Source organism: Nicotiana sylvestris, chromosome 4, assembly GCF_000393655.2.
Source record: "Nicotiana sylvestris chromosome 4, ASM39365v2, whole genome shotgun sequence".
NCBI classification, from domain to species: domain Eukaryota; kingdom Viridiplantae; phylum Streptophyta; class Magnoliopsida; order Solanales; family Solanaceae; genus Nicotiana; species Nicotiana sylvestris.
This window is the reverse complement of record NC_091060.1, coordinates 88190903-88218486: the sequence shown is the minus strand read 5'-3', so window position 1 is coordinate 88218486 and position 27584 is coordinate 88190903. Positions and strand designations below refer to the sequence as shown.

The 27584-nt window shown below is 37.2% G+C and overlaps 1 protein-coding gene across 1 annotated transcript; it reads right to left on the bottom strand.

Annotated features, from left to right (window-relative positions):
• Positions 1–389: 389 nt before the first annotated feature.
• On the bottom strand, positions 390–4478 carry LOC104227204 (actin-2). Its single transcript, XM_009779400.2, has 6 exons — positions 4205–4478; positions 2286–2355; positions 1806–2199; positions 1112–1725; positions 902–972; positions 390–656 (listed from the first exon to the last, which is right to left on the bottom strand). The coding sequence occupies exons 2-5, from the start codon at positions 2343–2345 to the stop codon at positions 907–909; spliced, it is 1134 nt and encodes a 377-aa protein (XP_009777702.1). The 5' UTR covers positions 2346–2355; positions 4205–4478; the 3' UTR covers positions 390–656; positions 902–906.
• Between the last annotated feature and the right edge of the window lie 23106 nt (positions 4479–27584).

The following is a 27584-nucleotide window of genomic DNA, read 5'->3' as shown; positions in this document are numbered from 1 at the left end:
CAACGTTAGACTGGAGTCTAATATTTGTTCATGTAATTTTTGGTTTGCTCACAAAACATTATAGACCATGGTCAAACATTCTCATAAGACTGCTCAAAACTTAGTTTAAAGGTCTATCAGTTGCAAGAGAATTAAAAAGAAGACTAACACAAAAAGGGACAACTAGCGAAGGCACCGTTCTGAGTCCTCACCAGCATCGACAGGGACGAGATGGTAGAATGCCGGGCAATTGGCTAAATGATTCTTGAGCATAAGAACTTGAATTTACTTAACTATTTGTATGGTAAGCTAAGCTTGCAGTAATTAATTATCCGTTGTGTTGCTTTTGCAGTCAACAGTAAACTGCATTGGCCTATAGAATTCTCAAACCATAATGGCACACATTCATATCACCTAAAAACTGGTTTGCAGTTAATTTCAAAATAGATAAGTATGTGCAAGAATCTACGCATTCACATCAACATTTTTTTCAACATCTTCAAAGCTAAACAAAAGTCCAATCCCAACCCATGTAGACTCCAAAGCATTGAAACACAGAACTACCCTTCTGTTACCAAAACCTACGACGACTTATGAATATAATGCTTGTAAATATTGTTCAACAAAGGCAAGGAAATCCACATTCCATACAACTGATAAACCTCAGCGTCCATAACCTGAAAAGCAATACAACAGACATTAGTCACAATCAATCCACCTTTTCTTGGCTTACTAGCCAAATCACTTGAAATAATAGCATAAACCCGAGTCAGCAAAATTAGCATATTATGATGACAGAGCAGCTAGAAACTAAAATCATGCTGCTCGCAAGATTGGGTATCACTTCAAAAAGAGAAGCGGATCCCTGACAAATAGCATTAGTTATATGAAATTAAACTAAGGAGGATTTAAGTTCACAAACCACTCTTAGAAGCACTTCCTGTGGACAATCGCAGGACCAGATTCATCATATTCGCCCTTTGTTATCCACATCTGCACCACAAGTACAAGTTAATGCTAAGCGCTTGTCTTAAAGAAGTTATGGAAAAGATATTCACTATTAGAACGAATATTTTGGGACTAAGACGTAGTTGATTGATTGATCAGTCAAATAAAGCAAGGAGAGACTAACTTGTTGGAAAGTACTGAGGGAAGCTAGAATTGATCCTCCAATCCAGACGCTGTACTTCCTCTCAGGTGGTGCAACAACCTTAATCTTCATGCTGTTTGGAGCAAGAGCACTGATTTCCTTGTTCATACGATCTGTTATCCCTGGAAACATAGTTGAGCCACCACTAAGCACAACGTTTCCATATAAATCTTTCCTAATATCCACATCGCACTTCATGATTGAGTTATAGGTTGTTTCATGAATTCCAACTGCTTCCATTCCGATAAATGATGGCTGGAAGAGGACCTCAGGACAGCGGAACCTCTCAGAGCCAATTGTGATTATTTGCCCATCTGGAAGCTCATAGCTCTTCTCGACATCCTTGCTATTCTTTGAAGTCTCAAGCTCCTGCTCAAAATCCAGTGAAACATATGCAAGCTTCTCCTTCACATCACGAACAATCTCACGTTCAGCAGCAGTGGTAAATGAATACCCTCTCTCCGTGAGAATCTTCATGAGATAATCTGTGAGATCACGACCAGCAAGATCTAACCGCAAGATAGCATGGGGAAGTGCATATCCCTCGTAGATAGGGACAGTGTGGCTCACACCATCACCAGAATCAAGCACAATACCTTGTTGGAAGATAACAAACGTATTAGTAACACAAAATGATAAAGAACTAGAGTACGTTGGTAATTCATCTATTGCTTACCAGTTGTACGACCACTAGCATAAAGAGAGAGAACAGCCTGGATTGCAACATACATGGCTGGCACATTGAATGTCTCAAACATTATTTCAGTCATTTTCTCTCGGTTTGCCTTGGGGTTAAGTGGTGCCTCTGTCAGAAGGAGGGGATGCTCCTCGGGAGCAACACGGAGCTCATTGTAAAATGTGTGATGCCATATTTTCTCCATGTCATCCCAGTTGCTTACTATGCCATGTTCAATCGGATATTTTAGAGTCAAAATACCTCTTTTAGACTGAGCTTCATCACCAACATAGGCATCTTTTTGTCCCATTCCAACCATGACGCCAGTGTAACGAGGACGACCAACTATACTTGGAAAAACAGCCCGTGGAGCATCATCCCCAGCAAAACCAGCCTAAAGAAACAGATAACTCGGTCATTGTACATTAATAAGTCATCTAAGAAGTAATACAAAATTGCAAGCACGTTTTGCTAACTAACCTTGACCATTCCAGTTCCATTGTCAACAACAAGTGGTTGAATATCCTCAACATCCGCCATCTTGCAAGAGCTACAAAATACAATTTTACAAGTATCAGCTCATTACGCATAATCATTGTATAATATGTTCAAGATATCAGCTCATTGGTATAAACTTTTGTCTGTATTGTTTTTTCAACCTCCCCTCAACTGAGGTCAGATAGATTTACATATTTCTAGTAAAAATCACCAGCTAATAGCACATGAATGTCCCCTTTGTCCTTAAAGAGAAAGGAATGGACAAGACCAACAGAAACAACAGGACGGCAAGAAGTAGGGAATTCATGCCCAAAGAAACATAAAGGACAGAAATAAGAAGGGTCAACGTATGCAGTGGAAGTTCATTCATGCATTTTTGTCACACTTCACTATCCACTGCACTTGATGATACATTCAGCCTAAAAAGCAGGAGACAATACAATCTAACTCTTTAATATTTCACATGCACTAGCACTCTAACACATACCAAGAAATAGAAGAGTAATGGTGGCAGGGAAACAGGAGATCCATTTCACGCAAGATAAGTTCCGTTACATGTTATCAGTTTCTTATTAATATTTCTCCTGAATGATCTACATTAGACCATATGTCACTCATCTCCCGCTATTTGAACAATGTGCCCTTCATTTTTAAAAGCCCAATCGATGGATTTTCCAAAATTCTAAGTTTACTTCCCGTCAACAAAAAGAATGAGCAAAAATGCTGAAAAATACTAGAAGTAGTTTTCTAGGTGCACAATACATATTCACATTTATAAAGGGAGAGCTGAATAAGAATCACTAAACTTAAACATGAAGGAAAGAAAAGAACAGCCAACATGCAATGTGCTACATATGGCTATATTAAAAGATAATTTGCAATCTTTGAGATATTATTCAAGAACTACAAGGTCTTCTAAACAATTAGTTAGATATAGTTTTTTTTCTTTTATTTGCGTTTTTTTTTCTCTCTCTCTGTCATACTTCTTTATCCGTCTTGTGTTCAAGTTGCCAACTTTTACTCCATAGAGCCATATGTCACATACTAAGCAGATAACAAAAGTTCAATTTAATATAATGCCAAAACAATCACCAAGATCCCTTAGAGTACATTCTCTACTAAGTGTTGATGAACCTAAGATCAGTAGTAGGTGCAGCCATTGTACTACCCAGTGTTTTTGACACAGTTTAAATATAAAATGAAAAAGCATTAAGTTTTAACAAATATTAAAACTAAATCCATACTTTTTGAAGTACAATAAGTTCAGAGCTAAAAACCCTAAAAATTGAACCCATCAATTTTAAATTCAAACCACCTCTGCCTAAGATACAAAATGTTCCCTCATACTCATACTCCCATGGGCGGAGCTGGGGGCGGACGTATATAAGGTCAAAATCCTTACGTATATAGATGAGATGATGAATCTCCTTGTCTTCTTCACTTATTTACTTTTTAAAGTTTTTGAATCCCCTTGAGTGAAAATCCTGGGGCCGCCGCTACATACTCCCACTAAGAAAACACTACTGTTTCCACTCGATAAGATTTTAGTTTTAATTGGAGTCCGTCAGTATTTTTGTTACTCTGCTTTTCGTTTTTGCCCTAACACAGCAAAAAGTATAAATCATACAGGTTCAAGACATTAATTTTTTCCCACCAAAACATGTTGAAAAACTTTTTCATCAGAATCACATGAAATAACCCTAACAAAGCGTCAAACTTTTTCCAAAATCAAGTCTTTGAAACCACAACAATACACTAAACAGTTATACAAACAAATACTAGAATAACAAAAGCACATAGTCACGGTCAACTGAGTGCATGTGAAAACTAAATCCAAGAAGTGAAACGGAGACAAACCAAATTCAATATCAAGTTAAAAGACTGAATTTTATGGAATATACCTTTGATGAAAGTGAACCCTTTGGTTGCGTATGAGTTTAAGAGAAACAGAGGACCCTTTTCTAGTCTAGTAAAAAAGGGCAGAGAATATTAGGAGAATCAAGAATCCAACTCTTATATCTTCTTTTCTATACGCGTATCAATGTAAATAACTGTAAATATTTACAAATGAAACTGAAATTTTGAATCAAATTATTATTATTGCTCTTGGACCGATTTTTTCCCCTTTTTTTGACATTTGTTTCCTTTTAAATGTCAAACCAAATCTTTCGTGATATTACTATGTTCCCGTTTGGCTTTAATTATTTCAATTTTCCCCAATATTTTCCTTGTGCAAACCAAGAAGAAAGAAACATATCTAGAGCAGTAGTACAACACTTTGTTGTATACAAAGCCTACTTGGTTTGAGCTATTTTTACTGATTGTTGAATTAGATCGATAGTTATTTTTTTTATAACCGAGAAATCAGGCAAATTACGTAAGATCTGAAACAAGGTAAATAATGGGTTCGCATGGGGTGTGAAATGGTAAAAATTGCACGGAGCCCTATTTGGTCGTCCCCATTTAATTTATACCCATTTTTTTTAAAATTTTTTAACTTATACCAACTTTTTAAATAACTTCAGCTCTCTTTCTCCTCCTCCTTCTCCTCCTTCATTTTCTTCTTCTTCTTCTTCTTCTTCTTCTTCTTTAGGGGCTCTCATTCTTATTCAATTTTAGAACAATATAAAAACCTACGATTTTGGTATCATTGAAATTTCCAAGTTCGCTGTTATTCCTCAATTGACTGGTTAGATGATGGTTGGTGAATGGTGATAAAATTGCATTTGCTCTTTCTGTGTGATTAAATGTATCGTTTAAAAAACTAATAGTACTACCTAAATGACTGTTTCTTTAGAAAAAAAGAATGATGAGCAATGAAGAAGCAGTTAGGTTTCCTCATATTGATCCTAATTCATGCTATGCCGTGTCTTGCGAATAGCTAACGAGCATCTTCTTACTGCCCAGATTGCTCATCTTCTTGCGAATAGCTATAGCTGAAGTTTCCCTGTTACAAAGACAAAAACTTCAGCTGAAGTTTTTGTGTTGTAACTGGAAACTTCAGCTCTAGTATGTAATATTAATAGGTGGTAAAAAAACTTCAGCTCTAGAGCTGAAGTTTCCCTGTTACAACACAAAACTTTAGCTCTAGTATGTAATATTAATAGGTGGTAAAAAAAATTCAGCTCTAGAGCTGAAGTTTTCCAGTTACAACACAAAAACTTTAGCTCTAGAGCTGAACTTCAGGCCCGCTACTAGAATGCTGAAGTTTTGCGTGATTGTCTTTGCTACTTCAGCTCCGTATGCTGAAGTTATGCGAAAAAGCGGGTACGCTTGCAATTTTTTTTGGCAAAGCGGACACAAGTTAAAATGTGACACAAAAAGCGGGTATAGATGCAAATGCCCCTGTGAAATGAGCAGATTGGGCCGATTTTGGACATGTCTAAAAGGGTTGAATTAATAAATTTGACCTGCCCAAAAATTACTTGGGTTAAGATGGTTGGATTAGGAAGGGAGAAATTCAAAAATAGCCAGATTTACAACTAGTCGTTCAAAAATAGCTCAGTTTCAAAAATAATTGAAATTTAGTCACTTTTCATGTAAATATAAATCTGAGTGAAAACACTGTTCAAAACCCGGAAAATACGCTAGTATATTATGCTGGAGTTCCAGCATAAGTATACTTGAACTCCAGCATATTATACTGGAGTTCCAGGATAAGTATGCTGGAACTCCAGCATAATATGATGGAGTTCCATCATAAGTACACTAGAACTCCAGCATAATATACTAGAATTCCAGCAAGTATACCGGTCTAGCATAATATACTGGAGTTTGGAGCACCGGTGCTCCAGTCTCCAGTATAATATATTGGAGCCAGCAAAGTATATCGGTTCAGCATAATATGGTGGAGTTCATACACAGGTGCACCGAACTCCAGTATATTATGCTGGACCGGTCTCTGTTGCAGCAAAATAGTGGCTATTTTTCATTGACTTGGTAAACACTGGCTATTTTTGAATGACCAGTTCGAAAACTGGCTATACCGTGCTATTTTTATGATTAAGATTGGACTAAAATTTGGGTCATAGCCCAACCCGTTTGAATCTTACCAAGTTTAATTAATATGTATTATTTCGTTATGAATTGTATAATTACTAAATAAGACTTTCTTTTTCTTTTGGTATGGTCATATATAATACATCATACAAAATAAATTATTTCTAAGATATTTTGTCAAAGTTACTCTTGAATCAATTTGGGCTAAAAATTAGCATAACTTTAAATAAGTTGAGATGATTTGAGTCAATATGGGCTAAGTTCAATAAATATGCAGGTCAATAACCACCCCAACCTTGGGTGGATTGGGCGGGTCATTTAGGCTTGGGCCAAATTTGATAGTCCTAGGTTCGGTGAAAATAGCACGGATTAGCCAGTTTTCGGACTGATCATTGAAAAATAGTCAGTGTTTGCAAAGTCATTGAAAATAGCCACTATTTTGGTGCAACACGAAAAGTTCCAGCATAATATACTGGAGATTGGTGCACCTGTGTATGAACTTCCAGCATATTATGCTGGATCTCCAACACACGAAAAGTTCCAGCATAATATACAGGAACTCCAGTCTATTATGCTGGAATATTTTCCGAATTTTGAATGGTGTTTTCGTTCAGATTTATCTTTACATGAAAAGTGGCTAAATTTCGATTACTTTTGAAATTGTGGCTATTTTTCAATTACCACTTATAAATCTGGCTATTTTTGGTTTCGCCTTCAACTCTTCTGCACTTACCCGTGACATACGTCTAATCCGCACATCATACTATACGCTTTTATTATTAATCTAAAGCCATTACCTCATATTAATGCTTGATTCTTCTGTTAGGATTACTTGAAAATCAATCAATTAATTTGTTATTTCCATAATCAAAAACACATTTAATACTCCAAACCAAACCTGCAGGCTGCAACGTTTCATGCGCCTTCATTTTTCTAGTTAAACGTCATATTCACCTTCATCCTTCAGCTTTAGAAAACCAATGTTTAAAAATGTTATTTAGAAGGATGATGGGCATATTTCTTTCGATGAAAATTGTCAAAAAAAGAAGCAAAGTTGTACTAATGATATATGTTGATTGATCATTTACAACTTTTAGGAAGTAGTAATGTATATTATGGATTGCTCTTAGTTTACCCCTATTACATGAGAATTCGACAGATTACCCCCCCCCCCCCCCTCTCTCTCTCTCTTTTTTTTTTTTTTTTTGCAAGCACCATTTGAAGTGGAATATTAATTAATACCATTTAAAACATGCTTTTATGACTGATACATTTAAGTGAGTAACCGCAAGTCTACAACATTGAATAAAAATTCATGAAACATAATTGAACGAATAAAATCACAAAGTATTTTAGGTAGATATATGCATCTTTTCCATATAAATAGGTATCTCCATGGATAGCGAAAACGATATGAATTCATTTAAATACTATTTTTTTTTGTTGGATAATAAAGATATTTCTTTTGTAAATAGTCAACTTTATTTTATTATTGGGTTATATATTTGTGTAGTCTAGCCTTTGTACTAATAGGTAGCCCAATACCCCTTCTTTTGGTTTTTGGCCCAAGGCCCAATTATAAAGATCCGGACCAATTATCTTTTATATAAATAGAAGAGCTCTGAGTCTAGAAGCTTCAGATGCTCAATTTCACAATTGCACAGGGTATTTCTTTCCCTCTTTCTCTCAGATTCTCCTTCTTCTCACTAACAGCTAATCGATCACGATGATCTTAACATGGTATCAGAGCGATGTATCCGGGTAATTCTGAGAGGTAATCTCCTTGGTTGTATGAGCATCTCGTCAACACTTGTTTTTTGGAGAAAAGTTGTTCGTGTTGGGTTCATTGGAATTTCGCCGGAGTTCGGTATTTCTCCGACAATCTCTTTCAATTCCTTCTAATTTTCGCAAATTCTCTAATTTTGCTCCAGTTTTTTGTTAAAAATTGCTCACTTCTGCTGTATTGTTTGTGAATTACGAAACCCTAAATTTACTCTTAGTCATGGGTTCATTGGTTTCTGATAAGTCGGTTTCGAGTTCTCCTGGTCGTTCTGGTTCTGATAACTCATCGGATGATACAATTGATCATAATCATCCTCTTTACATTCATCCATCAGACAATTTGGGGCTTTCACTGGTAGGTACTGTTTTTTATGGGACTGGGTATAACGATTGGCATAGGAGTATGCTTATTGCTCTCTCTGTGAAGAACAAATAGTACTTCATTCAATCCAATTGTGTGAGGCCTCCTCCAAATTCCCCTATTTTTTGTCAATGAGATAGGTGTAATAACATCGTGATTTCATGGATTCACAATCTTCTCACTCCAGTAATTCGTAAGAGTGTTCTGTATTGTCAACTTGCCAAGGATGTGTGGATGGAATTAGAAGATAGATATGGACAACCGAGTGGAATTAGGGTTTATCAAGTTAAGAAAGAGCTTGCTTTTATTTCTCAGGGTTTTATGAACATTCCTGAATATTATGCAAGGATGAAGAGTGTTTGGGCAGAACTCAGTAACTTGAATGTTTATTCTGATTCTCATTGTACTTGTGGGGGTGGTAAGCTAGACATTCAAAAACGTGAAGGACCAGAAATTGTACCAATTTTTAATGGGCCTGAGCGAAGGTTATGCTAATGCCAAAAGCAATTTACTTATGATGAGTCATTTCCCTACGATCAACAAAGCTTATTCTCTTCTAGTGACTGATGAACGACAAAGAGCAAATTCAGTCTCCTTCTTCTCAATTTAGCTCAAAATCTGCTTCCTTCTCAGCGGGGTCCCAAAGATCTTTTCAAAAGCCTTTTCAGAAGAATTTCCAGCCTAAAACCAGCTTTGATTCAAGGAGGCCAAATGTTGTCTATAGTTATTGCAATAAGCCTGGTCATACAGTGGAGAAATGTTATAGGAAGCATGATTTTCCCTCGAATTTCTAGTTCACTAGGAATAATGGAAGGACTGCTGCTAATGTTCAAACTGAATTGGATCCTCCTAAACAATTTGCTCATGTTAAACCTAAGGCATTCACTGAGACACCACTTACCAATGTTGCAGATATTTCGACTATCCCAGGGTTGACAAATGAGTAGTGTAGCCAGCTCCTCACGCTACTTCAACAACATCATGTGTCTGATCCTAACTCTACTTCCCACCTTACTGGTTCTGTCAATTTTGCAGGTATCCTCAATTTCTTTTCTAATAATAGACCTAAATGTTCAGTTAGTACTTGTTTTTTGTGTAAGGTTGATAAGAACTCTTGGATATTAGACTATGGGGCTACTTACCACATGACCTCTCACAGTAGTCTACTTCACAATATTAAATCTTTGCCTATTCCTTATTTAGTAACTCTACTTAATGGGTACAAAGTCAAAGTAACTTGTGTGGGAGATTTAACCTTGTCAAATAATACTACTCTATCTCATGTTCTTTTAGTTCCTAGCTTTCAATACAACTTTATATATGTGCACAAGTTGGTATCACAATTAAAGTGTCTTCTAATTTTTAGCTCTTTTGCCTGTATGAATGTTTCATACAGGGCCTTTCCATGAAGAGGCCTCTGGAGTTTGGTAAATCCCAGCATCGACTTTACATCTTGCAACTGCCATCTTTCAATTCATCATGTTCATCCACTGTTGTTAGCCATCCTTCTGCCTTTACTTGCTCTCATAGTTATATTTTACCTGATCTTGGTAAGAACAATGTTGAGTGTTCTATCACTTCTTTTCCATTTGTAAATATTCCTCAAATGAATAAAATGAACACTCTTTGGCATAGTAAATTGGGACATATACCTTTTGTTCATTTAAAGTCTATTCCTTCTATTTCTTCTATGCTTTCTGGTAAACAAGAATTTGTTTGTAATATTTGTCCAATGGCAAGGCAAACCAGACTTCCTTTATGACATAGTACAATTCACACAAACACTCCTTTCCAATTGATATATGTTGACACTTGGGGTCCCTATCATGTTCCCACACATGATGGGTGTAAGTACTTCCTAACAATTGTGGATGATTTTACTAGGACAGCTTGGACTCATTTATTAAAGACTAAGTCAAATGCTTTTCCTATTCTAAAAGCTTTCATTGCCATGGTACATACACAGTTTAATTCCAAAGTTTTGACTATTAGGTCTGATAATGCTTTAGAATTAGGTTCCAGTCCTTCCACCTTTTCTTTCTTTACTGAGCAAGGCATTATTCATCACACTTATTGTCCATATACTCCCCAACAAAATGGGATAGTAGAGAGGAAACATATGCATTTGTTTGAGACACCAAGGGAACTTCTTTTTCATTCTAAAGTGCCTACAAAGTATTGGGGGATTGTGTGCTAACTGCTACCTACTTGATTAATAGGTTTTCTTCTAAACTACTTCACAATAAATCCCCATTTGAGTTGCTTTTTAATAAAACCACAACTTATTCTCATTTAAGGGTGTTTGGTTGCCTTTGCTATGCCTCTAAACCTCCTGTACACAGGAATAAATTCAGTAGCAGGTGCATACCTACAGTCTTCATGGGGTACCCTTTTGGGAAGAAAGGCTACAAACTCCTTAACCTTGAAAATGGAGCATTGTTTATTTCTAGGGATGTTATATTTCATGAATCAATTTTCCTTTTGTTGTCAACTTTTCTATTGGTTCTCCTTCCACTTCTTCTCCTACAAATTTTGTTTATGACTCCAATGCTCCTCCTTCTCCTTCTTCTTCTACTTCACCATTGCCTTCTCCCATTCATGTTCCTCCTGATCCTTCTTCTCTATTGTCTGCATCTCCTTCTAATGAATATGCCAATGTTACTTGTTCCCCTTCCTCTTCTTCCATGATATTTGGCCCTCCTTCTTCTGTCAATTCACATCCTGTTCCTACTCCCACTTTTCATGTTTCACCTTTTGAGGGTTTGAGAAAATCCACCAGAACCCATGTTGCTCCCTCTTACCTCAATGATCATATTTGCTCTTCTGTCTCTGTATCTTTTTTGCAAGGCCCTGGGTCCAGTTCTTCCCCTAATCAGCCTAAGACACAAAACAATACTTTCTGAGCCTTACACCTATTCTCAGGCTGCTTTGGTGCCTGAGTGGCAAGAAGCAATGAGGAAAGAATTTGAGGCTCTTGAAGGCAATCAGATATGGTCTGTAGTTCCTCTCCCTGTTAGCAAGAAGGCCATTGGGAGTAAGTGGGTATATAAAATTACGTTTAGAGCTGATGGTTCTATAGAAAGATATAAGGCTAGACTAGTAGTTAAAGGTGATACTCAAACTGCTGGAGTAGATTACAATAAAACTTTCTCCCCTATGGTCAAAATGACCACTGTTAAATGTCTTATTGCCTTGGCTATTAAGAAACAATGGCCACTTTGTCAGCTAGACGTCAACAATGCCTTCCTCCATGGAGATTTGGATGCGAAAGTCTATATGAAGTTGCCTTAGGGGTTCACTGTGGAATCCTCTTCTAGATCTAGGAAATCTTTCATTTGCAAACTTCAAAAGTCCCTTTATGGGATCAAACATGCCTCAAAACAATGGTATACTAAGCTTTCAAATGTTTTGTGAGCAAATAGGTATATTCATTCTCTTAATGACTACTATTCACAAAGAGGTCGGGGGAGTCTATGGTTATTTTGGCAGTGTAAGTAGATGACATCATTCTAACAGGTAATGATGTATCAGAAATTTCTACTTTAAAGTCCTATCTCGATGAACAATTTAAGATAAAGGATTTCGGCACCTTGCACTAATTTTTGGGCATTGAGGTATCTTCTACTCCTGCTGGTTTGTTGTTAAATCAAAGAAAATTTATTTTAGATCTCTTGGCTGAATATAAGTGTTCTGAGGTATCTCCAGTGGTCTCTCCTCTTGACCTTACTTTGAAATAATAAGCTGCTGATGGTGAGTTGCTTCCCAATATAGAAGTGTATCAGAACATTATTGGAAAGTTCAATTTCTTAACTCATACCCAGCCTGACTTGAGCTTTGTTGTCCAGCATCTCAGTCAATTTCTCCAATCTCCTCAAGTTCCTCATTATTCTGCTGCGCTATCTCAAAGGGACATCTGATTATGGTATTTTTTTAATAACTCAATAGACTTTGCTTTACATGGCTATTGTAACAGTGATTGGGCTGCTTGCCCAGATTCACGCAAATTAGTGACTTGTTTCTTTGTGTTCTTTGGTGGGAGTCCTGTCTCGTGGAAGTCTAAGAAATAATATGTTGTTTCTCTTAGTAGTGCTAAATACCGTGCGTTGAGTAAACTAGTTGCAGAATTAACATGGCTCACTCTCCTGTTGGCAGATTTGGGTGTTGTTGGTGTGACTCCTGTTTTTGTATTCTGCGACAACCAATCAGCTCTGCATATTGCTAGTAATCCTGTGTTTCACGAGCGTACAAAACATATCGAGGTTGATTGTCACTTTGTTAGGGAAAAATTATCAGAAGGTCTCATTGTCTTAGTTCATGTTAGCAGCACCAATAAGTTGGCTGATATCTTGACCAAGCCCCTCACTGGGTTGGTGCATTATGGCTTTCTCTCCAAATTGAAGGTGCTTCCCCCCTTCAACTTGGGGGGGGGGGGGGGGAGGGGGTGTTGGATAATAAAGTTATTTCTTTTGTAAATAGTCAACTTTATTTTATTATTGGATTGTATATTTGTGTAGTCCATCCTTTGTACTAATAGGTAGCCAAATACCCCTTCTTTTAGTTTTTGGCCCAAGGCCAAATTGTAAAGATCCGAACAAATTATCTTTTATATAAATAGAAGAGCTCTGAGTCTAGAAGCTTCAGATGCTCAATTTCACAATTGCACAGAATATTTTTTTGCCTCTTTCTCTCAGATTCTCCTTCTTCTCAATAACAGCTAATCGATCACAATAATCTTAACATTTTGGTAAATAAATTTTTAATTACCAAAGGAAAAAAGTATAACAATCATAACAAAGAATCCCTAGAGATGATAAACAACCTCACCTCTACAAAACTGCCAAGCTACTATCTTCTATCTCCTCCTTATCTTGCTTACTTCCCCGTAAAAAAGATCAAAACTCCAGCACCATTCTATAAGTTTCAGCTTTGGCATTCTTTCCATTTGCAAATTTAAATGCCCGTTCTTGTTCTTGACTCCACCCCATAGCTTGTCTATGTGTATTGGGAAAAATTTGTAGCTTACAGATGTACATTTCTCGAACAGATATGTGATAGTGATGACAAGGTGGAGATAAGACAACAGATAGTTAATACCGGATACAAGTATATGATCAGTATTGTGTAAATTTTAAGGACATAAAGGTTGGGGAAAAGAATTTGAGAGTAAATTACCGGCCGGAGAGAGCATCATTAAAGGAGCAGTCGTTACAGAAAATCATAGTATTTATTCCCAACATTACACAGTCATCAAAGAGCTGTTTTTATTCGTCTTTAACAGGGTATGATTTGAGGGTCATGTCTCCTTAGATTTAACTATAAATAACAACACTTGTACTTGATGTAAGGACACGGAATACTAGAATTACAAAGGGTATAAGTCTTTCTCTCATTTACTTAAGCTTCATAAGATTTTTATCAAGATTTTCTAGTTATTCTTAGTTCCGGTGGGATCAATTTGAAATCCATGCTTATTTTTTCTTTAATTATGTTTATTTTGTTTCATTTATTCTTTGTTATTTTATTAATCATATAAACTTAATCCACGTATCTATAAACCACATTTATAAATTTAACTATACCTTTTTAGGGGTAAATAGGTTGGCATCAACCGTGGGACATAAACAATTGTGGTGTTATTTTGATCTGCTCATCTTATACTAACGTGCTTTAAAGTTTTTCTATTTTAAGCATACTACAGTTATGGCACACGATGATGTCAACAACTTGTTCAATGTTGGTTTGAGTAAACAACAATAACGAGCATGTGGACAGTTTACATGGCTCAACTCAACATGATTATTCAACTGGTAAAACCTATATTAATGGGAATGAATCAACTCTGAGCCAGGTGGAAAGAAATACTCGATGTGCAAGGAGCCCTACTCTTGATGATTTGGTTGACGAGCCTGTGACCGATACCGTAAAAGTTTTAAGAGCACAACAATGAAAAATTATGAATCGTTTCTCAAGAAAAGAAGGGGTATGACTGAGCTTCAATAAATGTTATAGGTGGATTTAAATAATTCAAATAGTGGAGTTCGAGCCTCTCTTAGCGCTCCTATAAATCAAAAGTCACCAGGAACAGGTAATATCGCTTCCCGAGAGGAGTTTAGACCGAAAAACAACCAAGCAGTCAGTGCAGACAATGGATTTGGAAATAATAACAAAGCAGATGATCCTTTAAAGACCGAACTCATGAGGTGCATGAGAGAAATAAAATGCTCGAATGCATTAGAGTGCTAAGGAATTTCACGCTCGGATCGATCAAATTCCAGGGTACCTCCGATCTTAAAGAGCCCGGACTCGAAGAAGTATATATAATTGCCTTTCAAACCTAGCGTGGCTTCGAATTTGATCCCAAACAGATTCAAGATGTCAGATATTCTAAAATATGATGGAACATCAGATCCACATGAACATATTACAACTTACAGCACAACCGTGAAAGGAAACAATGTGGCTCCTAATAGGATCGAATAAATCTTGCTAAAGAAATTTGGCGAAACCCTAACAAAAGGGGATTTAACATGGTATTCACTTTTACTTGAATACTTGATTGACTTTTTTTAAAATGCTTGCAGATTATTTCATCAAAGCTCACGGTGGAGCGAGGAAAGGTCAAGCTAGGAACACAGATATTTTTGGAATCGCTCAAGGAGACTCAGAGTTACTACGAGAGTTCGTGATCAGATTTCAAAAGGAGAGAATATTGTTGCCGGCACTACCAGATAAATAAATAGCAAAATCATTTACCAAGGGTCTTAATCCTTTAAGGTCCGATGCCTCAAGGAAGTTGAAGGAGAGTGTTTTAGAATTTCAAGAAACTGCATGTGCTAATGTCCATAACTGCTATGAATAAAAAATTAGGATTGAAAATGATTAGTTGGGTTCCTCGATGTCTTTCAAAGGTTGAAATCATGATCAGAATCTAGAAAGGTCATCTAGGAGTTGTTTTCAACCATATGTGTCAAACGAAATTCCGATTCACGGGCATGGCAAAACGTGGAATTAGAGGTTATCAGTTATTAGAAAGATCCGAACCGAATATCAGGACTGATTATGGATGAAGTAGTTGGACTTTGCAAGATAAAGAGCCATCGGGGTTCGGGGATTCAATCTATCACTGGTTATCAGATTATAATTTCAATATTAGCTTGGTGGAGTTGGATTCTGCCATAAGGAACATAAAGGAAGAAAGGTTCTCAAAACCAATTTGATCGGACCCTAGGCAAAAAGATCCTAGTTTGTAGTTGAATTCCATGGTACACATGGTCATAGGACTGGGGACTGTATACATCTTCATGAAGAGGTAGCAATGTTGCTGAAAATAATTTTCTTAGGGATTTCTTAAGTTATCGGGCTAAGAATAATCACGGTAAAGGTCGTGATACAAAGAAACCGGCGAAACAACATGGTCTCCTCATCTCAATATAAACATAATTTTCGGAGGAGTTGGAGTGAATGTGGTAACATTTTCGACTGCAAGGAAGACAAAGATATCGGTCACACATGGAACGAGGATCCCCAAAATACAAGAGGATGATAAAAATATTGTTAGTGAGGAAGATGCAGATGGCTTAACTTTACCATACAATGATGCTCTAGTAATATCTTTAAATGTTTTAGATTTTAAAATTCATGCATTGGTTGATCTAGGTAGTTCGTCCTATATTATCCAATTAAGAGTCCTATAGAAAGAAAAGCTAACAGGTAACATAGTTTCGATAATAAAGCTTTTGGCAAGATTCAATTTAACAAGTGTGACAACTAGAGGAGAAATCATACTGCCTACATACGCTAAAGGTGTAATGAAATCTACATTTCTTAAAGTTGTGGGTGGTGATATAGGGTATAGTGTGATTCTCGATAGGTCGTGGATTCACGATATGAAAGTTGTTCCATCATCCTATCACGAGTTGCTAAATTCCCAACACCGGATGGAATTAAGCATATTAAAGGTGATCAGCCCGCTGCCAGGGAAATGAATGCAGTTATTTTGTCTAGCAGTAAGGAAAATGGAGTCAATAAATAGCAATTACAGGAACCAGTATCAACATCCAATTTAATACCAATGGCAATACCGAAAAAAAACGGTAGCAAGGAGGAGACACCCGATATTTACCAGGTGCCCAAATCTTTTCAGGTACCAGAAGATATGGATGCAACAAATTCAATTGTAAAAGAACTCGAACAAGTCACTTTATTTATTAAGTTCCCAAAATAAAGAAAGGTTTACTTGGGAACGGGATTGAGCCCCAAACTCCGATGTAAAATATTGTTTCTTAACGCTAATTGTTTTGTATGGTCTCACTTAGATATGACAAGTATCCCACTTGAAGTGGCAGTTCACAAGGTAAGCTTGGACCCCAATTTTTCTCCACTAAAGCAAAAAAAGTAGGTTTGTTAAGGAGGAGGTAACCAGGTTATTCAATATAGGTTCAATACGTGCTATCCTGAATGCTTAGCTAATGTAGTTGTAGTACCAAAAAAGAATAATAAGTTTAGAATGTGTGTAGATTTTAAAAATTTTAATAAGACATTCCCTAAAGACTTTTTCTCATTGCCGAACATCGATCAAATGATTGATGCCACAACTGGGTATGAGTTGATGAGTTTCCTTGATGCGTATTCATGGTATAATCAAATAAGGATGCACCCGGAAGATCCAATTTGTAATTACTGTTATAATATGATGCCATTTGGGCTCAAAAATGCCGGAGCCGCCTATCAGGGGCTCGTAAATAAGATGTTTGAATGTTTAATTGGTAAAACTCTGGAAGTTTATATTGACGACATGTTGGTTAAGTCTCTTAGTGCAGGGGACCATTTGATTCATCTATAAAAAATGTATGACATCTTAGGGAAGTATAATATGAAGCTTAACCCGGAGAAATATACTTTTGGAGTTAGATCCAAAAAATTTCTTAGCTTCTTGATTTCACAACGAGGAACTAAAGTAAATCTAGACAAGATCAAAACCATGAAGATATTCCTAATAAACTGAATATAATGAAGGGGGGCAAATATTGACCGAAAGATTAGCAACCCTCAGTAGGTTTATATATTGATCCTCAGAAAAGTGTTACCGGTTCTTTTCATTATTAAAACAGAAGAAGGACTTCTCGTGGACACCGGAATACCAGGAAGCGTTAAAGGATTTGAAGAAATGCTTGCCAATCCCATCTTTGATGTCCAAACCGAAGGATGGAGAGCAATTGTTAATATATTTGAAAGTGTCAGAAGTAGCCATAAGTGCAGATCTGGTTCGGAAAGATGAAGGTACGTAATAACATATTTAGTATATTAGTAAAATGTTATCATGTACAGAATCTCGATATCCGCACCTAGAAAAGTTGGCTCTAGCTTTCGTAGTTACCTCTCGAAAGCTTAGGCCCTACTTTTAGTGTTGCCCTATAGCCATTGTGATGACTTTTCCCCCCCGAGAAACGTCTTTCATAAACCTAAGTTATTGGGTCAATTGGCTAAATGGACGCTTGAAATTAGTGAATTTGATACTGAACATAAACCGCAGACTGCAATCAAGTCACAAGTTTTGGCCGAGTTTGTGGATGAGATAATGCCTTTAGCAAAAGGAAGTAGTTTTGGTATCGGGGACTATGTCCGGAGTCTGGATATTGTTTATTGATGGTGCATCCAACGTGTAAGTGTTTGGTCTTGGGATAGTAGTGGCACACCTCTTTTTTTACACCCCGAGAGGGTATATAGGAGTTTTTCCAATTAAAGTGACATTATTCGAAATGTGAATATTTAAATTATCAGAGTCGCCACTTGAAATAATTTAATTGGTGTCCCAAGTCACCGGTTTATTTTAAATCCCGAATCGAGGAAGTTTTTATTTTTATTTTGAAAGATCCGCGAACCAGAAATTCTAGATAAGGAATTCTGTTAATCTGGGAGAAGGTGTTAGACATTCTCGGGCTCCGTGGTTCCAGCATGGTCGCTTAGCGATTTATACTTGGCTTAAATCGTCTAATTACTCATTTTTAGGACCTATGTACATTTATCTTTTACCGCTTTTAATCACCTGATTTATTCATAATTAAAGAATTGAGTTACGCGTACGTATACTCTCTTCTTTTGACGCGTCAAAAATCATGTCACGCGAACATGTCCACAATTAATAATGCTTTGTTTATTTTATTAAGAAAAGGTTTGGTCGTAGTTGCGCGAAAACAACCCTCGAGTTATTTTAGAGTTAAAATTGCAAATATTACGCGAACGTATATATAATCGCAATACTAATTTAAATCGGGCCTAAAGCAAACTACGATGGTTCAAATTAATAAGAGGTTTGCGAGGACCATGAAAAATTTAGTAATGGCACACCTCGATCTTAGAGAGTTATTATTAATCATACGAGGGCCATGGCCTTTAGGGTTTTGTTTATCATGGCACACTTCAAATTCACAAATTTTAATTAAGTTCATGAGGGTCATATGTTATGGGTTTTAAAACATGGCACACCTCAAATGATTTTTTCTTTTAGAAGAAATTTATTCAATTAAGGTCACCTAGGATATTCCTATTTAAGACTTAATTCAACAAAGACTAACTAATCATGAAAAGGTTTTAAATATTTTTGGGACAAGGGGAATGGACCAGAAACAACCAGCTAACGGATCAGCTTTGAGAGCTGAAAATTGGGCTCACGAATGGCCCAGAAATCAGAAGCTTAAGATACAATTGCGAGTCCGGTAGACAAATAACCCACGTTGGGCTTATATTTTTAGGCAGGCCCAGTTGTGCATTGGTACCGACTGGGCCTATCCACCTCTTTGCATTAAAACTTTAACCGAACTTTCCAAGGAAAAGAAAAGCAAGGAACACAGTTCACTTAATTTAAAAAAATGAAACTTCAGAAAATAAAGCAATTCAAATTCGAAGGTTTCGTCATACTACTATGATTTGCAAAAGGAAAAATAACAAAGTCATGCATTTACACCATAATTCAGTAGAGGCATTTTACAAATTATTAAACTATTGGGCTTAAAGCCCAGGCTCAACAGCCTAAATCCCCGATTATGCTCAAATGGATCTCAACTTGGGCCTGGTTGTAAGTCTGACCCAGTCGCAACTATAAAACATGTTCATCAAATGAACAATGGGTCTTAATTGTAATGACCCAATACTAAACAAACCAGGAAAAAAGGAAACTGAATTTTAAAAGTTATAGAAGTCCATTTCCAATACTTGAAAGTCCAGAATATAACAAAATCATCTTTTACAACTTATGCTACTGCCTGAATATGCTCAAAGATACTCCTCTTTCTAATTTCTGATTCCCTTTTTTCCCTCAATTCTCCGCGAGAGAACAGCTATGGAACTGTCCCTCACAAATTCACATTCCCAACTTCAGCCTTGAAACCACTTGGCCTCATGGCCATATCACATGCCAACACAAACAAATAACAGTGATAACAGCCATTAGTTCATATAAAAGCCCTGAACCAATGTAACATTAGCATTAACTAAAAGAACAATAAAAGCTAATTCAGTGTTCAGGAATTCAGGTTCAAACATTCTACATTCTTTTAAACATAGAAGAACTTAAGCTAAGTGAAGTATTCAACATGCTAGTGGGGTAACAATTTAAGACATTTGATGAATCATAATCATAAGGCATGAATAAGATGAAAATAGTGAAGGACACTCAGCAGGTGAAAGTTTTGCATTCAAACATCAGAACATAGATTACATAAATCAAATAACCCTAGGTCAAACATGTGAGTGTGATGACCCGACCCATCGTCTCATGAGTTACTGTCTCGTTCGTCCCATTTTCTGCTTCCTCACGTTTCATTATCGGTATTGGGTGCATTAGAATTTATTTGGAGCGATTTTGATAAGAAATGAGACATTTAGTCTCTTTTAAGAAGGTTTAAGTTGGAAAAATCAACCAGACGTTGACTTATGAGTTAGAGGGCTCGGATGTGAATTTCGACGGTTCGGTTAGTTCCGGGAGGTGATTTGTGACTTAGGAGCAGGACCGGAAGTAATTTTGGAGGTCCGGTGTTGAATTAGGCTTGAATTGGCGAAGTTAGTATTTTGGCGAATTCCGGTTGATAGGTGAGATTTTGATCCGGGTGTCGGAATGAAATTCCGAGAGTTTCTGTAGCTTCATTGTGTCATTTGGGATAAGTGTGCAAAATTTCAGGTTATTTGGACATCGTTTGGTCGGGTTTTTGATCGAATGTGTGTTTTAGAAGTTTTAAAAGAACTTAGGCTTGAATTCAATATAATTTGATGATTTTGGCGTTAGTTGAAGTGTTTTGACGATTGGAGCAAGTTTGGATAATGTTTTAAGACATGTTGGTGCTTTTAGTTGAGGTCTCGGGGGCCTCGGGTGTATTTCGGAAGGTTAAGGATCGATTTAGGCACGAAAAAAATAAAGCTGCTGCATTTTTTTTACAGCACTGTGAACAGTAGTTATGAACAGTACCCATGAACAGTGCCCCGTAACAGTATCTGTGAATAGTGTGTGAATAGTACCATATAACAGTATCCTTGAATAGTGCTGTAAACAGTACCCTGTAACAGTATCTGTGAATAGTGTCGTGAACAGTACACCATAACAGTACCCGTAACAGTATCCGTGAACAGTATCCCATGAACAGTACACACGGGTGAACAGTAACACGGGGTGAACAGTAATTCCGAAAAATTCTGGGCAGAATGTTTACATTTCATTCCCGAAAAACACCCCATTTCTCCACCATTTTTAGTCATTTTGAGAGGTTTTGGACGGGGATTGAAGGGAGTTTCAACTAAGATCGATTGGAGGTAAGTTTTATGAGTTAAATACATGATTTTATTGAAGAATCATCCTAGAAATCCATGAAAACATAGCCAAATTATAAGAAATTAGGGCTTGAGATTGAAATTCTAAATTTGAGATTTGAGGGGTCAAATGGACTCCGATTCTTGTGAATTTGGTATGTATAGACTCGTGGCGAGATAAGGAACATTTTAATGTAAAAATTTCTGGATTTCAAGACGTGGGCTCGGGGCTCGGGTTTTGCAAATTTCGTGATTTTTGATATTTTTCGAGTCTTTTCGATTGGGTTATATTCCCTTAGCCTATTGTGATGTATTCATTGTAGTTTTGGCCAGATTCGACGCGCGAGGAGGTCGATACGAAAGGAAAGGGCATTGCGGAGTAGTATTTGGCCGGCTAGAGGTGAGTAATAGATGTAAATGATGTCCTGAGGGTTTGAAACCCCGAAATTTCACATCGTAACGCTATATTGAGGTGACTTGCACGCCGGATAACGGGCGTGGGGTAGAGCACCGTTGGGGATTGTGACTTGGTCCGTCCCGAGAGATATTTTACTACATTTTTGGTTGAGACGTATACTTTATTATTGTGAATTGGGCTTGTTGCCATGCTTGGGGCCTTGTGCCGACCTGTAGAACCCTTAGGGGATTTTTGACTGGTTTTCCTCACTTATTTTGTTAAAGAATTTATATCCTCAGTCATGTTTCCAATTGTAGGCTTCTTGCCAATTATTTGAATCCTTCAGGGATTGATATCACTGCTTTCGCATATTTTGCATATCATTTGACCTCAGTCCAAGGTTTTAAATACTGTTTTGCAAACTCAGCCATCTTTCTAAGATTTGAAAGCTTAAATGATATTTCTAAATGATATTTCGGGCTGAGAACTACTATTTTACAAATGCCCAAGGGGCTTATGATGATTTCTGGACTTAGCATGGATCGGGCTGTGCGCCGCAGCAGTGTTATATTGATATTGAGGCCGAGAGCTTGGTTGATTACATTGATATTGAGGCCGAGAGCCTGGTTGATTACATTGATATTGAGGCTGAGAGCCTGGGTGATTATACTGAGATTGATATGAGGCCGGGGGCCTAGATTTGATGCCACGAGATGGTTTGATATTGCGTTTGGGCTGTAGGAGCCCCTCTGGAGTCTGTACACACCCCCAGTGAGCGCCGTCGACGATAAATAAATATGGATGGCTTGGGCTGCACGCCACAGTGGGTACCAGAGGGTACCGTCATATGCATTGCATTGCACTTATGCATTTATTCTTTATCTGCATTATCTGCCATAATAATTATGTGTTCTTATTGCATTGACTGCTTGCTTTATACTGTTCTGAGCCTGAGGGGCTGACACTGTTCTGAGATACTGAGCCCGAGGGGCAGATTTCTATTATTATTTTGATACTGAGCCAGAGGGGCAGAATTCTACTTGTCATTTTACTGTCAAATTACCTGTTTTACTGGTTTAATAGAAATTTCACATGATATTTCACTGAATTGTTATTTTAAATGATTTTCACTGTTTCTGTATAGAATATTGTGTGTCTTAACGTGTTTTCTTACCTTCAGTCATTATTTATATTTATTACTCACTGGGTTGGAGTACTCACATTACTCCCTACGCCATGTGTGCAGGTACAGGTATTTCTGAGGCATAGAGCGAGTTTTCTGCTGTTCAGTTTTCATCAGAGTTATCGAGGTAGCTGCATGGCGTTCGCAGACCCGTTTTCTCCCTTATCTTCTGTTATTTATGATATCTTCAGAATTTGTTCCTAATTCCATACTTTGTAGAATTTGAGTAAACTCTGTAGTAGCTCATGACTTGTGACACCACGGTTAGGGCTGAGTCGGGTTGGATTTCCGTATTTTATCTATACTTTCCGCTATTGGATATTATTAAACCATGTTTATACTATAATTGTGTTAATTAATTGTCTTAAAAGGATGAATTGGGTTGAATGGCTGGCCTTGTCTTCATGAGAGGCGCCATCACGACCAGGTTCGGGAATCGGGTCATGACAGTGAGTCCCGAATGTGTACCTTTTAGCAAAATAAACAAGTGAAGGCAGATTTTTCTGAACAAAATGAACTTCAGCATCAAGAAACAACAGCAGCAACACCAAATGACCTAGAGATTCAAATCCAAAAACTAAGAACCAACTTGAAATCCAAAAGATTCAGCTAAGAAGACTAAGAGAGTTTCTACTTCAAACCATGTTTCAAGCTTGGAAGGAATAAGAGATTTTTTGAAGTTTTCAAAGCTGTTTTGAGTATGAAGTTTTCAGAGGAGAAATAGAACTTTTTCAAAAAACTTGCTGATGAAAATGTGCATGAGAATCTGTCTTTTTAGAAAAATAGAGATTATATATAGGCTACCTAATGAGAAGGCATCTTTTATCATATTCCTTATCCTAAGAAATAATAGTATAGTCCTTTTTAACAGCCTTTGGTACAGCTGTCCCATTTTCAGCATATTTTTTAAACAGCTAGGACAACTGTACACTTTCCTAGAAATATCTGATTTTCAGCCCAAGTAAAAACCCCCTTTTAACCCTTAGATTGCTACTTATTTCAGGTTTTAGCCTAACCTTTCTAATTCAAATGGGTCCATAAAGTTTCTACTTGTTCATTTAAGCCTTAAAAGTCTTGAAGTGTTACAGATTGGACTAACAATTTTCTAATAGAAATCAGAGGCAAATTGAATCAAAAGGTATCAAAAAGTTTTGAAACCGAAAACAATTCAAAGATTCATCAATTGAAACTTATATTTAACAATTAACAAACAATGAATAACCTATTTCACAGTTGGAAACAATTAAATCAACCAAGCCAAAACAGAGGATCGAATGATGCAAAGTGCTGCTTTTATCTTCATTAAACACTAACAACAAATTGAAAAAGGAAATTGAAATCCTAAAGGCCAAACTCGAACATTAATCCTAAACCAAATGATTGTTATCAATGAGCAACTAACAGAAAACATGATTAATAAACTCAAAGCCCGAAAAACCAACCATGCAATTAGAGCAAGACAAAAACCATGAAGAATGAAAGAAAAAAGGAAAATCAGAGGGAAATAAATAAAAGAAAAGAAAAGAAATAACCTCGTCTACCTCAGAAAAATATTTCATGAACTAAGGTGAAATCTTCGAGGAAAGAAAATGAACCCTCAACCTTCATTAATCAACTGCCCTTAACAGGGGACAATGAACTAATGGTGGTTTGGGGTTCATCCGATTATCCACTGACCAAGCAAAGAGGAGAAGAAGACTTAGGGTTTTTCTGGAATCCAAGATCTGAAATTTGGCCAAATCGGAACTGATTTGGGGAGGGCTAAAGGTTGCTTAGGTCTTAGAGAGGGGTAAAGGTTGTAGGATGTTAATTTGACCTGATTTGGAGTAATTAGGGTTTCCACCGGATCCTTTGATTCAAAATTTGAACAAATTGGGTATGATTCGAAGGGAAAGGAGTTGAGATTTGGGATGATGGGGTTGTGGTGGTCTCATGATGTAATTTTGGGAAGCTTTGGATCAACTAAAGTTTTGGCCGGGTTTTTGATTCAAGATTCGAACAAATTGGGTATGATTCGAAGGGAAGGGAGTGGGGATTTGGAATGGGGAGATGAAGGGGAGTCTATGGTATCATTTTTAGGGCGAATGGGCCACCAGAATCGCCGTGAGGCAATTTTCGGTGGTGGTTCACGGTGGAGGCGGTGTAGGGTTCATGGGCAGCTAGGGTTTGGGGTTATCTTCAGAGAGAAAAGAGAGTGAGAGGGTTTGGTTTGGGGGGGGGGTAGGCTCTCTTTCAGACAGTTATAAGGCAAATGACCTTTCAGTTCTAGGCCGTTGGATTGATGAGATCCAACGACTGAGATCAAATTGGAATAAAACGGGGTCGTTTGGGACTGAACGAGGCTGGACCGGGTTAATTGATATTGGGCTTAGGTTTTGGGGTGGATTTGGACTGGTTTGGGTGGAATTTTTGGGGTCTTTGGTGTATTATCCCAATTCCGAAAATCCCTTTTAATTCCTTTTATTTTCTCTTCCTTTTTCCTCTTTTTTTTTTAATTAAAATTCTAGAAATTAAAAATCCTAAATTGTCCAAAAGTGTGAAATTAAACTAATTAGCTAATTATAAAAATTATAAATAACACTTAATTCTAAATTTAAAAAGGAAAATTAATAGACTAAAAATTAAAAGATAAAAAAAATGTAAAATGAGTTATTTTTTTGTGATTTTCAAATTTTTATAAAATAAATAATTACTGATTAATTATAAAAATATAAAAATAAATCCTAAATGCAATGCATGATATTTTTGGTATTTTTCATGATTTAAATAAATTAAACATGCACAGAAAAAATGCAAATAATTCAGAAAAATCTACAGAAATTCCTAGAATGGCAAATAATTAACCAAAGTCTATTTTTCTTGGGATTTTATAGGAGTGTTTTGTATGGGGCAAAAATCACATGTTCACAGCTACCCCTCTTTGCTCAGAAACACGAAGGGTTTTCGGGCAAAGATAAAATGAGGAACTATGAGGGATTTTTGCCCGTTTGAAACTCCATGAGAAGCACTTTTTGAAAAGAGTCTGACCGAACCTTGCTTCAGAGGTTGCCTACATATCCTTGGCTATAAAGGAATCAGGTCAGTGTAGTTTTGGAAGTTTTGGTAGCTGAGACTACCGGGAAACTGTGATTTTACTGTTGTTGTGGCTATTTCTGCTTGCTGGGCTCCTTATTACACCGAAATGAAAGATAAGAAGCTACACTAGCTAATTCTATCGAGTACGAGTTACAAGATTCCTATCTATAAGTCTCCTGAAGCTTCGATCTTGAGTCTTGGTTGGTTCTTCCTGCAGACTCTGATCTGAATCTTTGATGCTCGTTAGCTGCAACCGCTGGTTCATTCGTCGTCAGCTTTTCGGATCAAGGCGGGACATGCAAAACTTGCGACTTCAATCACATTTTGAGCAGTCCGCATCTTTTCTCCACTTCTGCACGTAGAGTTCATTTTTTTTCTTGTTTCTTATTTTCTTTTATTTGGATTGATATTTCTTCATTTGGCCATCACAAACCTTGTGCCTCACGGAAGAAACCTGTTCAGGCACCAAAACAAACAAACGAACAAAATTTTCTGCCCCAGTTTTCATTAAAAAAATTTCATGAGTTATTGTAACAAAATCTATACTAGTTCTTTATTGAAAGCAATAAAATCAGGATTGTGTATTTTTTAGAAGAAGAGACTAGGGAGTGGAGCCCTATATGTATAATGAAATCAACTAGGGATTGGGGGCCCTAACTTGGAAAGATTGCCAGGTTATGCTGGGAGAATGTCGGGTTATGCCGGAAAAGTAGGAAGGTCCTCGGATTATGCCAGGGAGGTTATCGGGTTATGTCGGAAAAATAAAAGGTCCTCGAGTTATGCCGGAAAAGTCATCGGGTTATGCCGAAAAATAAAAGGTCCTCAAGTTATGCATGGGAGGTCATCGGGTTATGCCGGAAAAAGAAAAGGTCCTCGGGTTATGCTGGGGAGGTCCTCGGGTTATGACAAGAAAGGGTCTTCAGGTTATGCCGGGGAGGTCATCGGGTTATGACGGAAAATAAAGGGTCCTCGGGTTATGCCGGGGAGGAGAAAAGGTCCTCAGGTTATGCTGGAAAAGAGAAAAGGTCCTCGGGTTATGCCGGGGATTAACTAGGGAGTGGAACCCTATACTGAAAAAGACTACCAGGTTATGCTGGCCGCGAATAGGGAATGAGATCCTATATTGGGAAGATGTAGCTAGATATTGGAGGCTCTATGCTACCATGGTTTTGAATGCTTTATTCAAAAGAATGCATAGAGAGTTTTGAAAGGGACTTCCCTTTTTGGGTTAATTTCTGCTACAGGACCATTCTGGTCTCTGTGTGTCTTGCTTTTATTGCACCTGCTCCTTGCGAGGTTATCTTAGATTGTACCTATTTTCAAATCAAAGAAAAATTTGTCAGTTTAAAACAGTGGTTGGTTTTGTGGCCTTGATTGTTTTGATTACTTGATCCCGGCCCAACCCTTTTGCTGAAATCATTTACTGCTTGCTGGATTTCTGGAGACTGATTTCTCTTCTAAAACCGGGTAGCTTGACTTCTATCAAAATTTCACATGATGGTTCACCTGTGTGGCGCTTTGGCCTTTTCAATTTATTTTGCCTTTATGGGCACTTAACTTTGGATTTCTTTCATTTTCAATAATTTTAACTTCAGAGCATCGGCCATCACAGCCAGCCATGATCGACTTGATGCACCCGCTAAGGCTGGGTGCTTTTGTTTGGATTTGGCTTTTGTTAAGCAGAAC

What these genes read in the sequence shown, in the direction of transcription:
- LOC104227204 (XM_009779400.2), bottom strand. Translation starts at nt 2,345, where the DNA reads ATGGCGGATGTTGAGGATATTCAACCACTTGTTGTTGACAATGGAACT. An exon ending in TGCTAGTGGTCGTACAACTG is followed by an intron (nt 1,726 to 1,805) that starts GTAAGCAATAGA and finishes TCTTCCAACAAG; the next exon opens with GTATTGTGCTTGATTCTGGT. An exon ending in CCCTCAGTACTTTCCAACAA is followed by an intron (nt 973 to 1,111) that starts GTTAGTCTCTCC and finishes CTTGTGGTGCAG; the next exon opens with ATGTGGATAACAAAGGGCGA.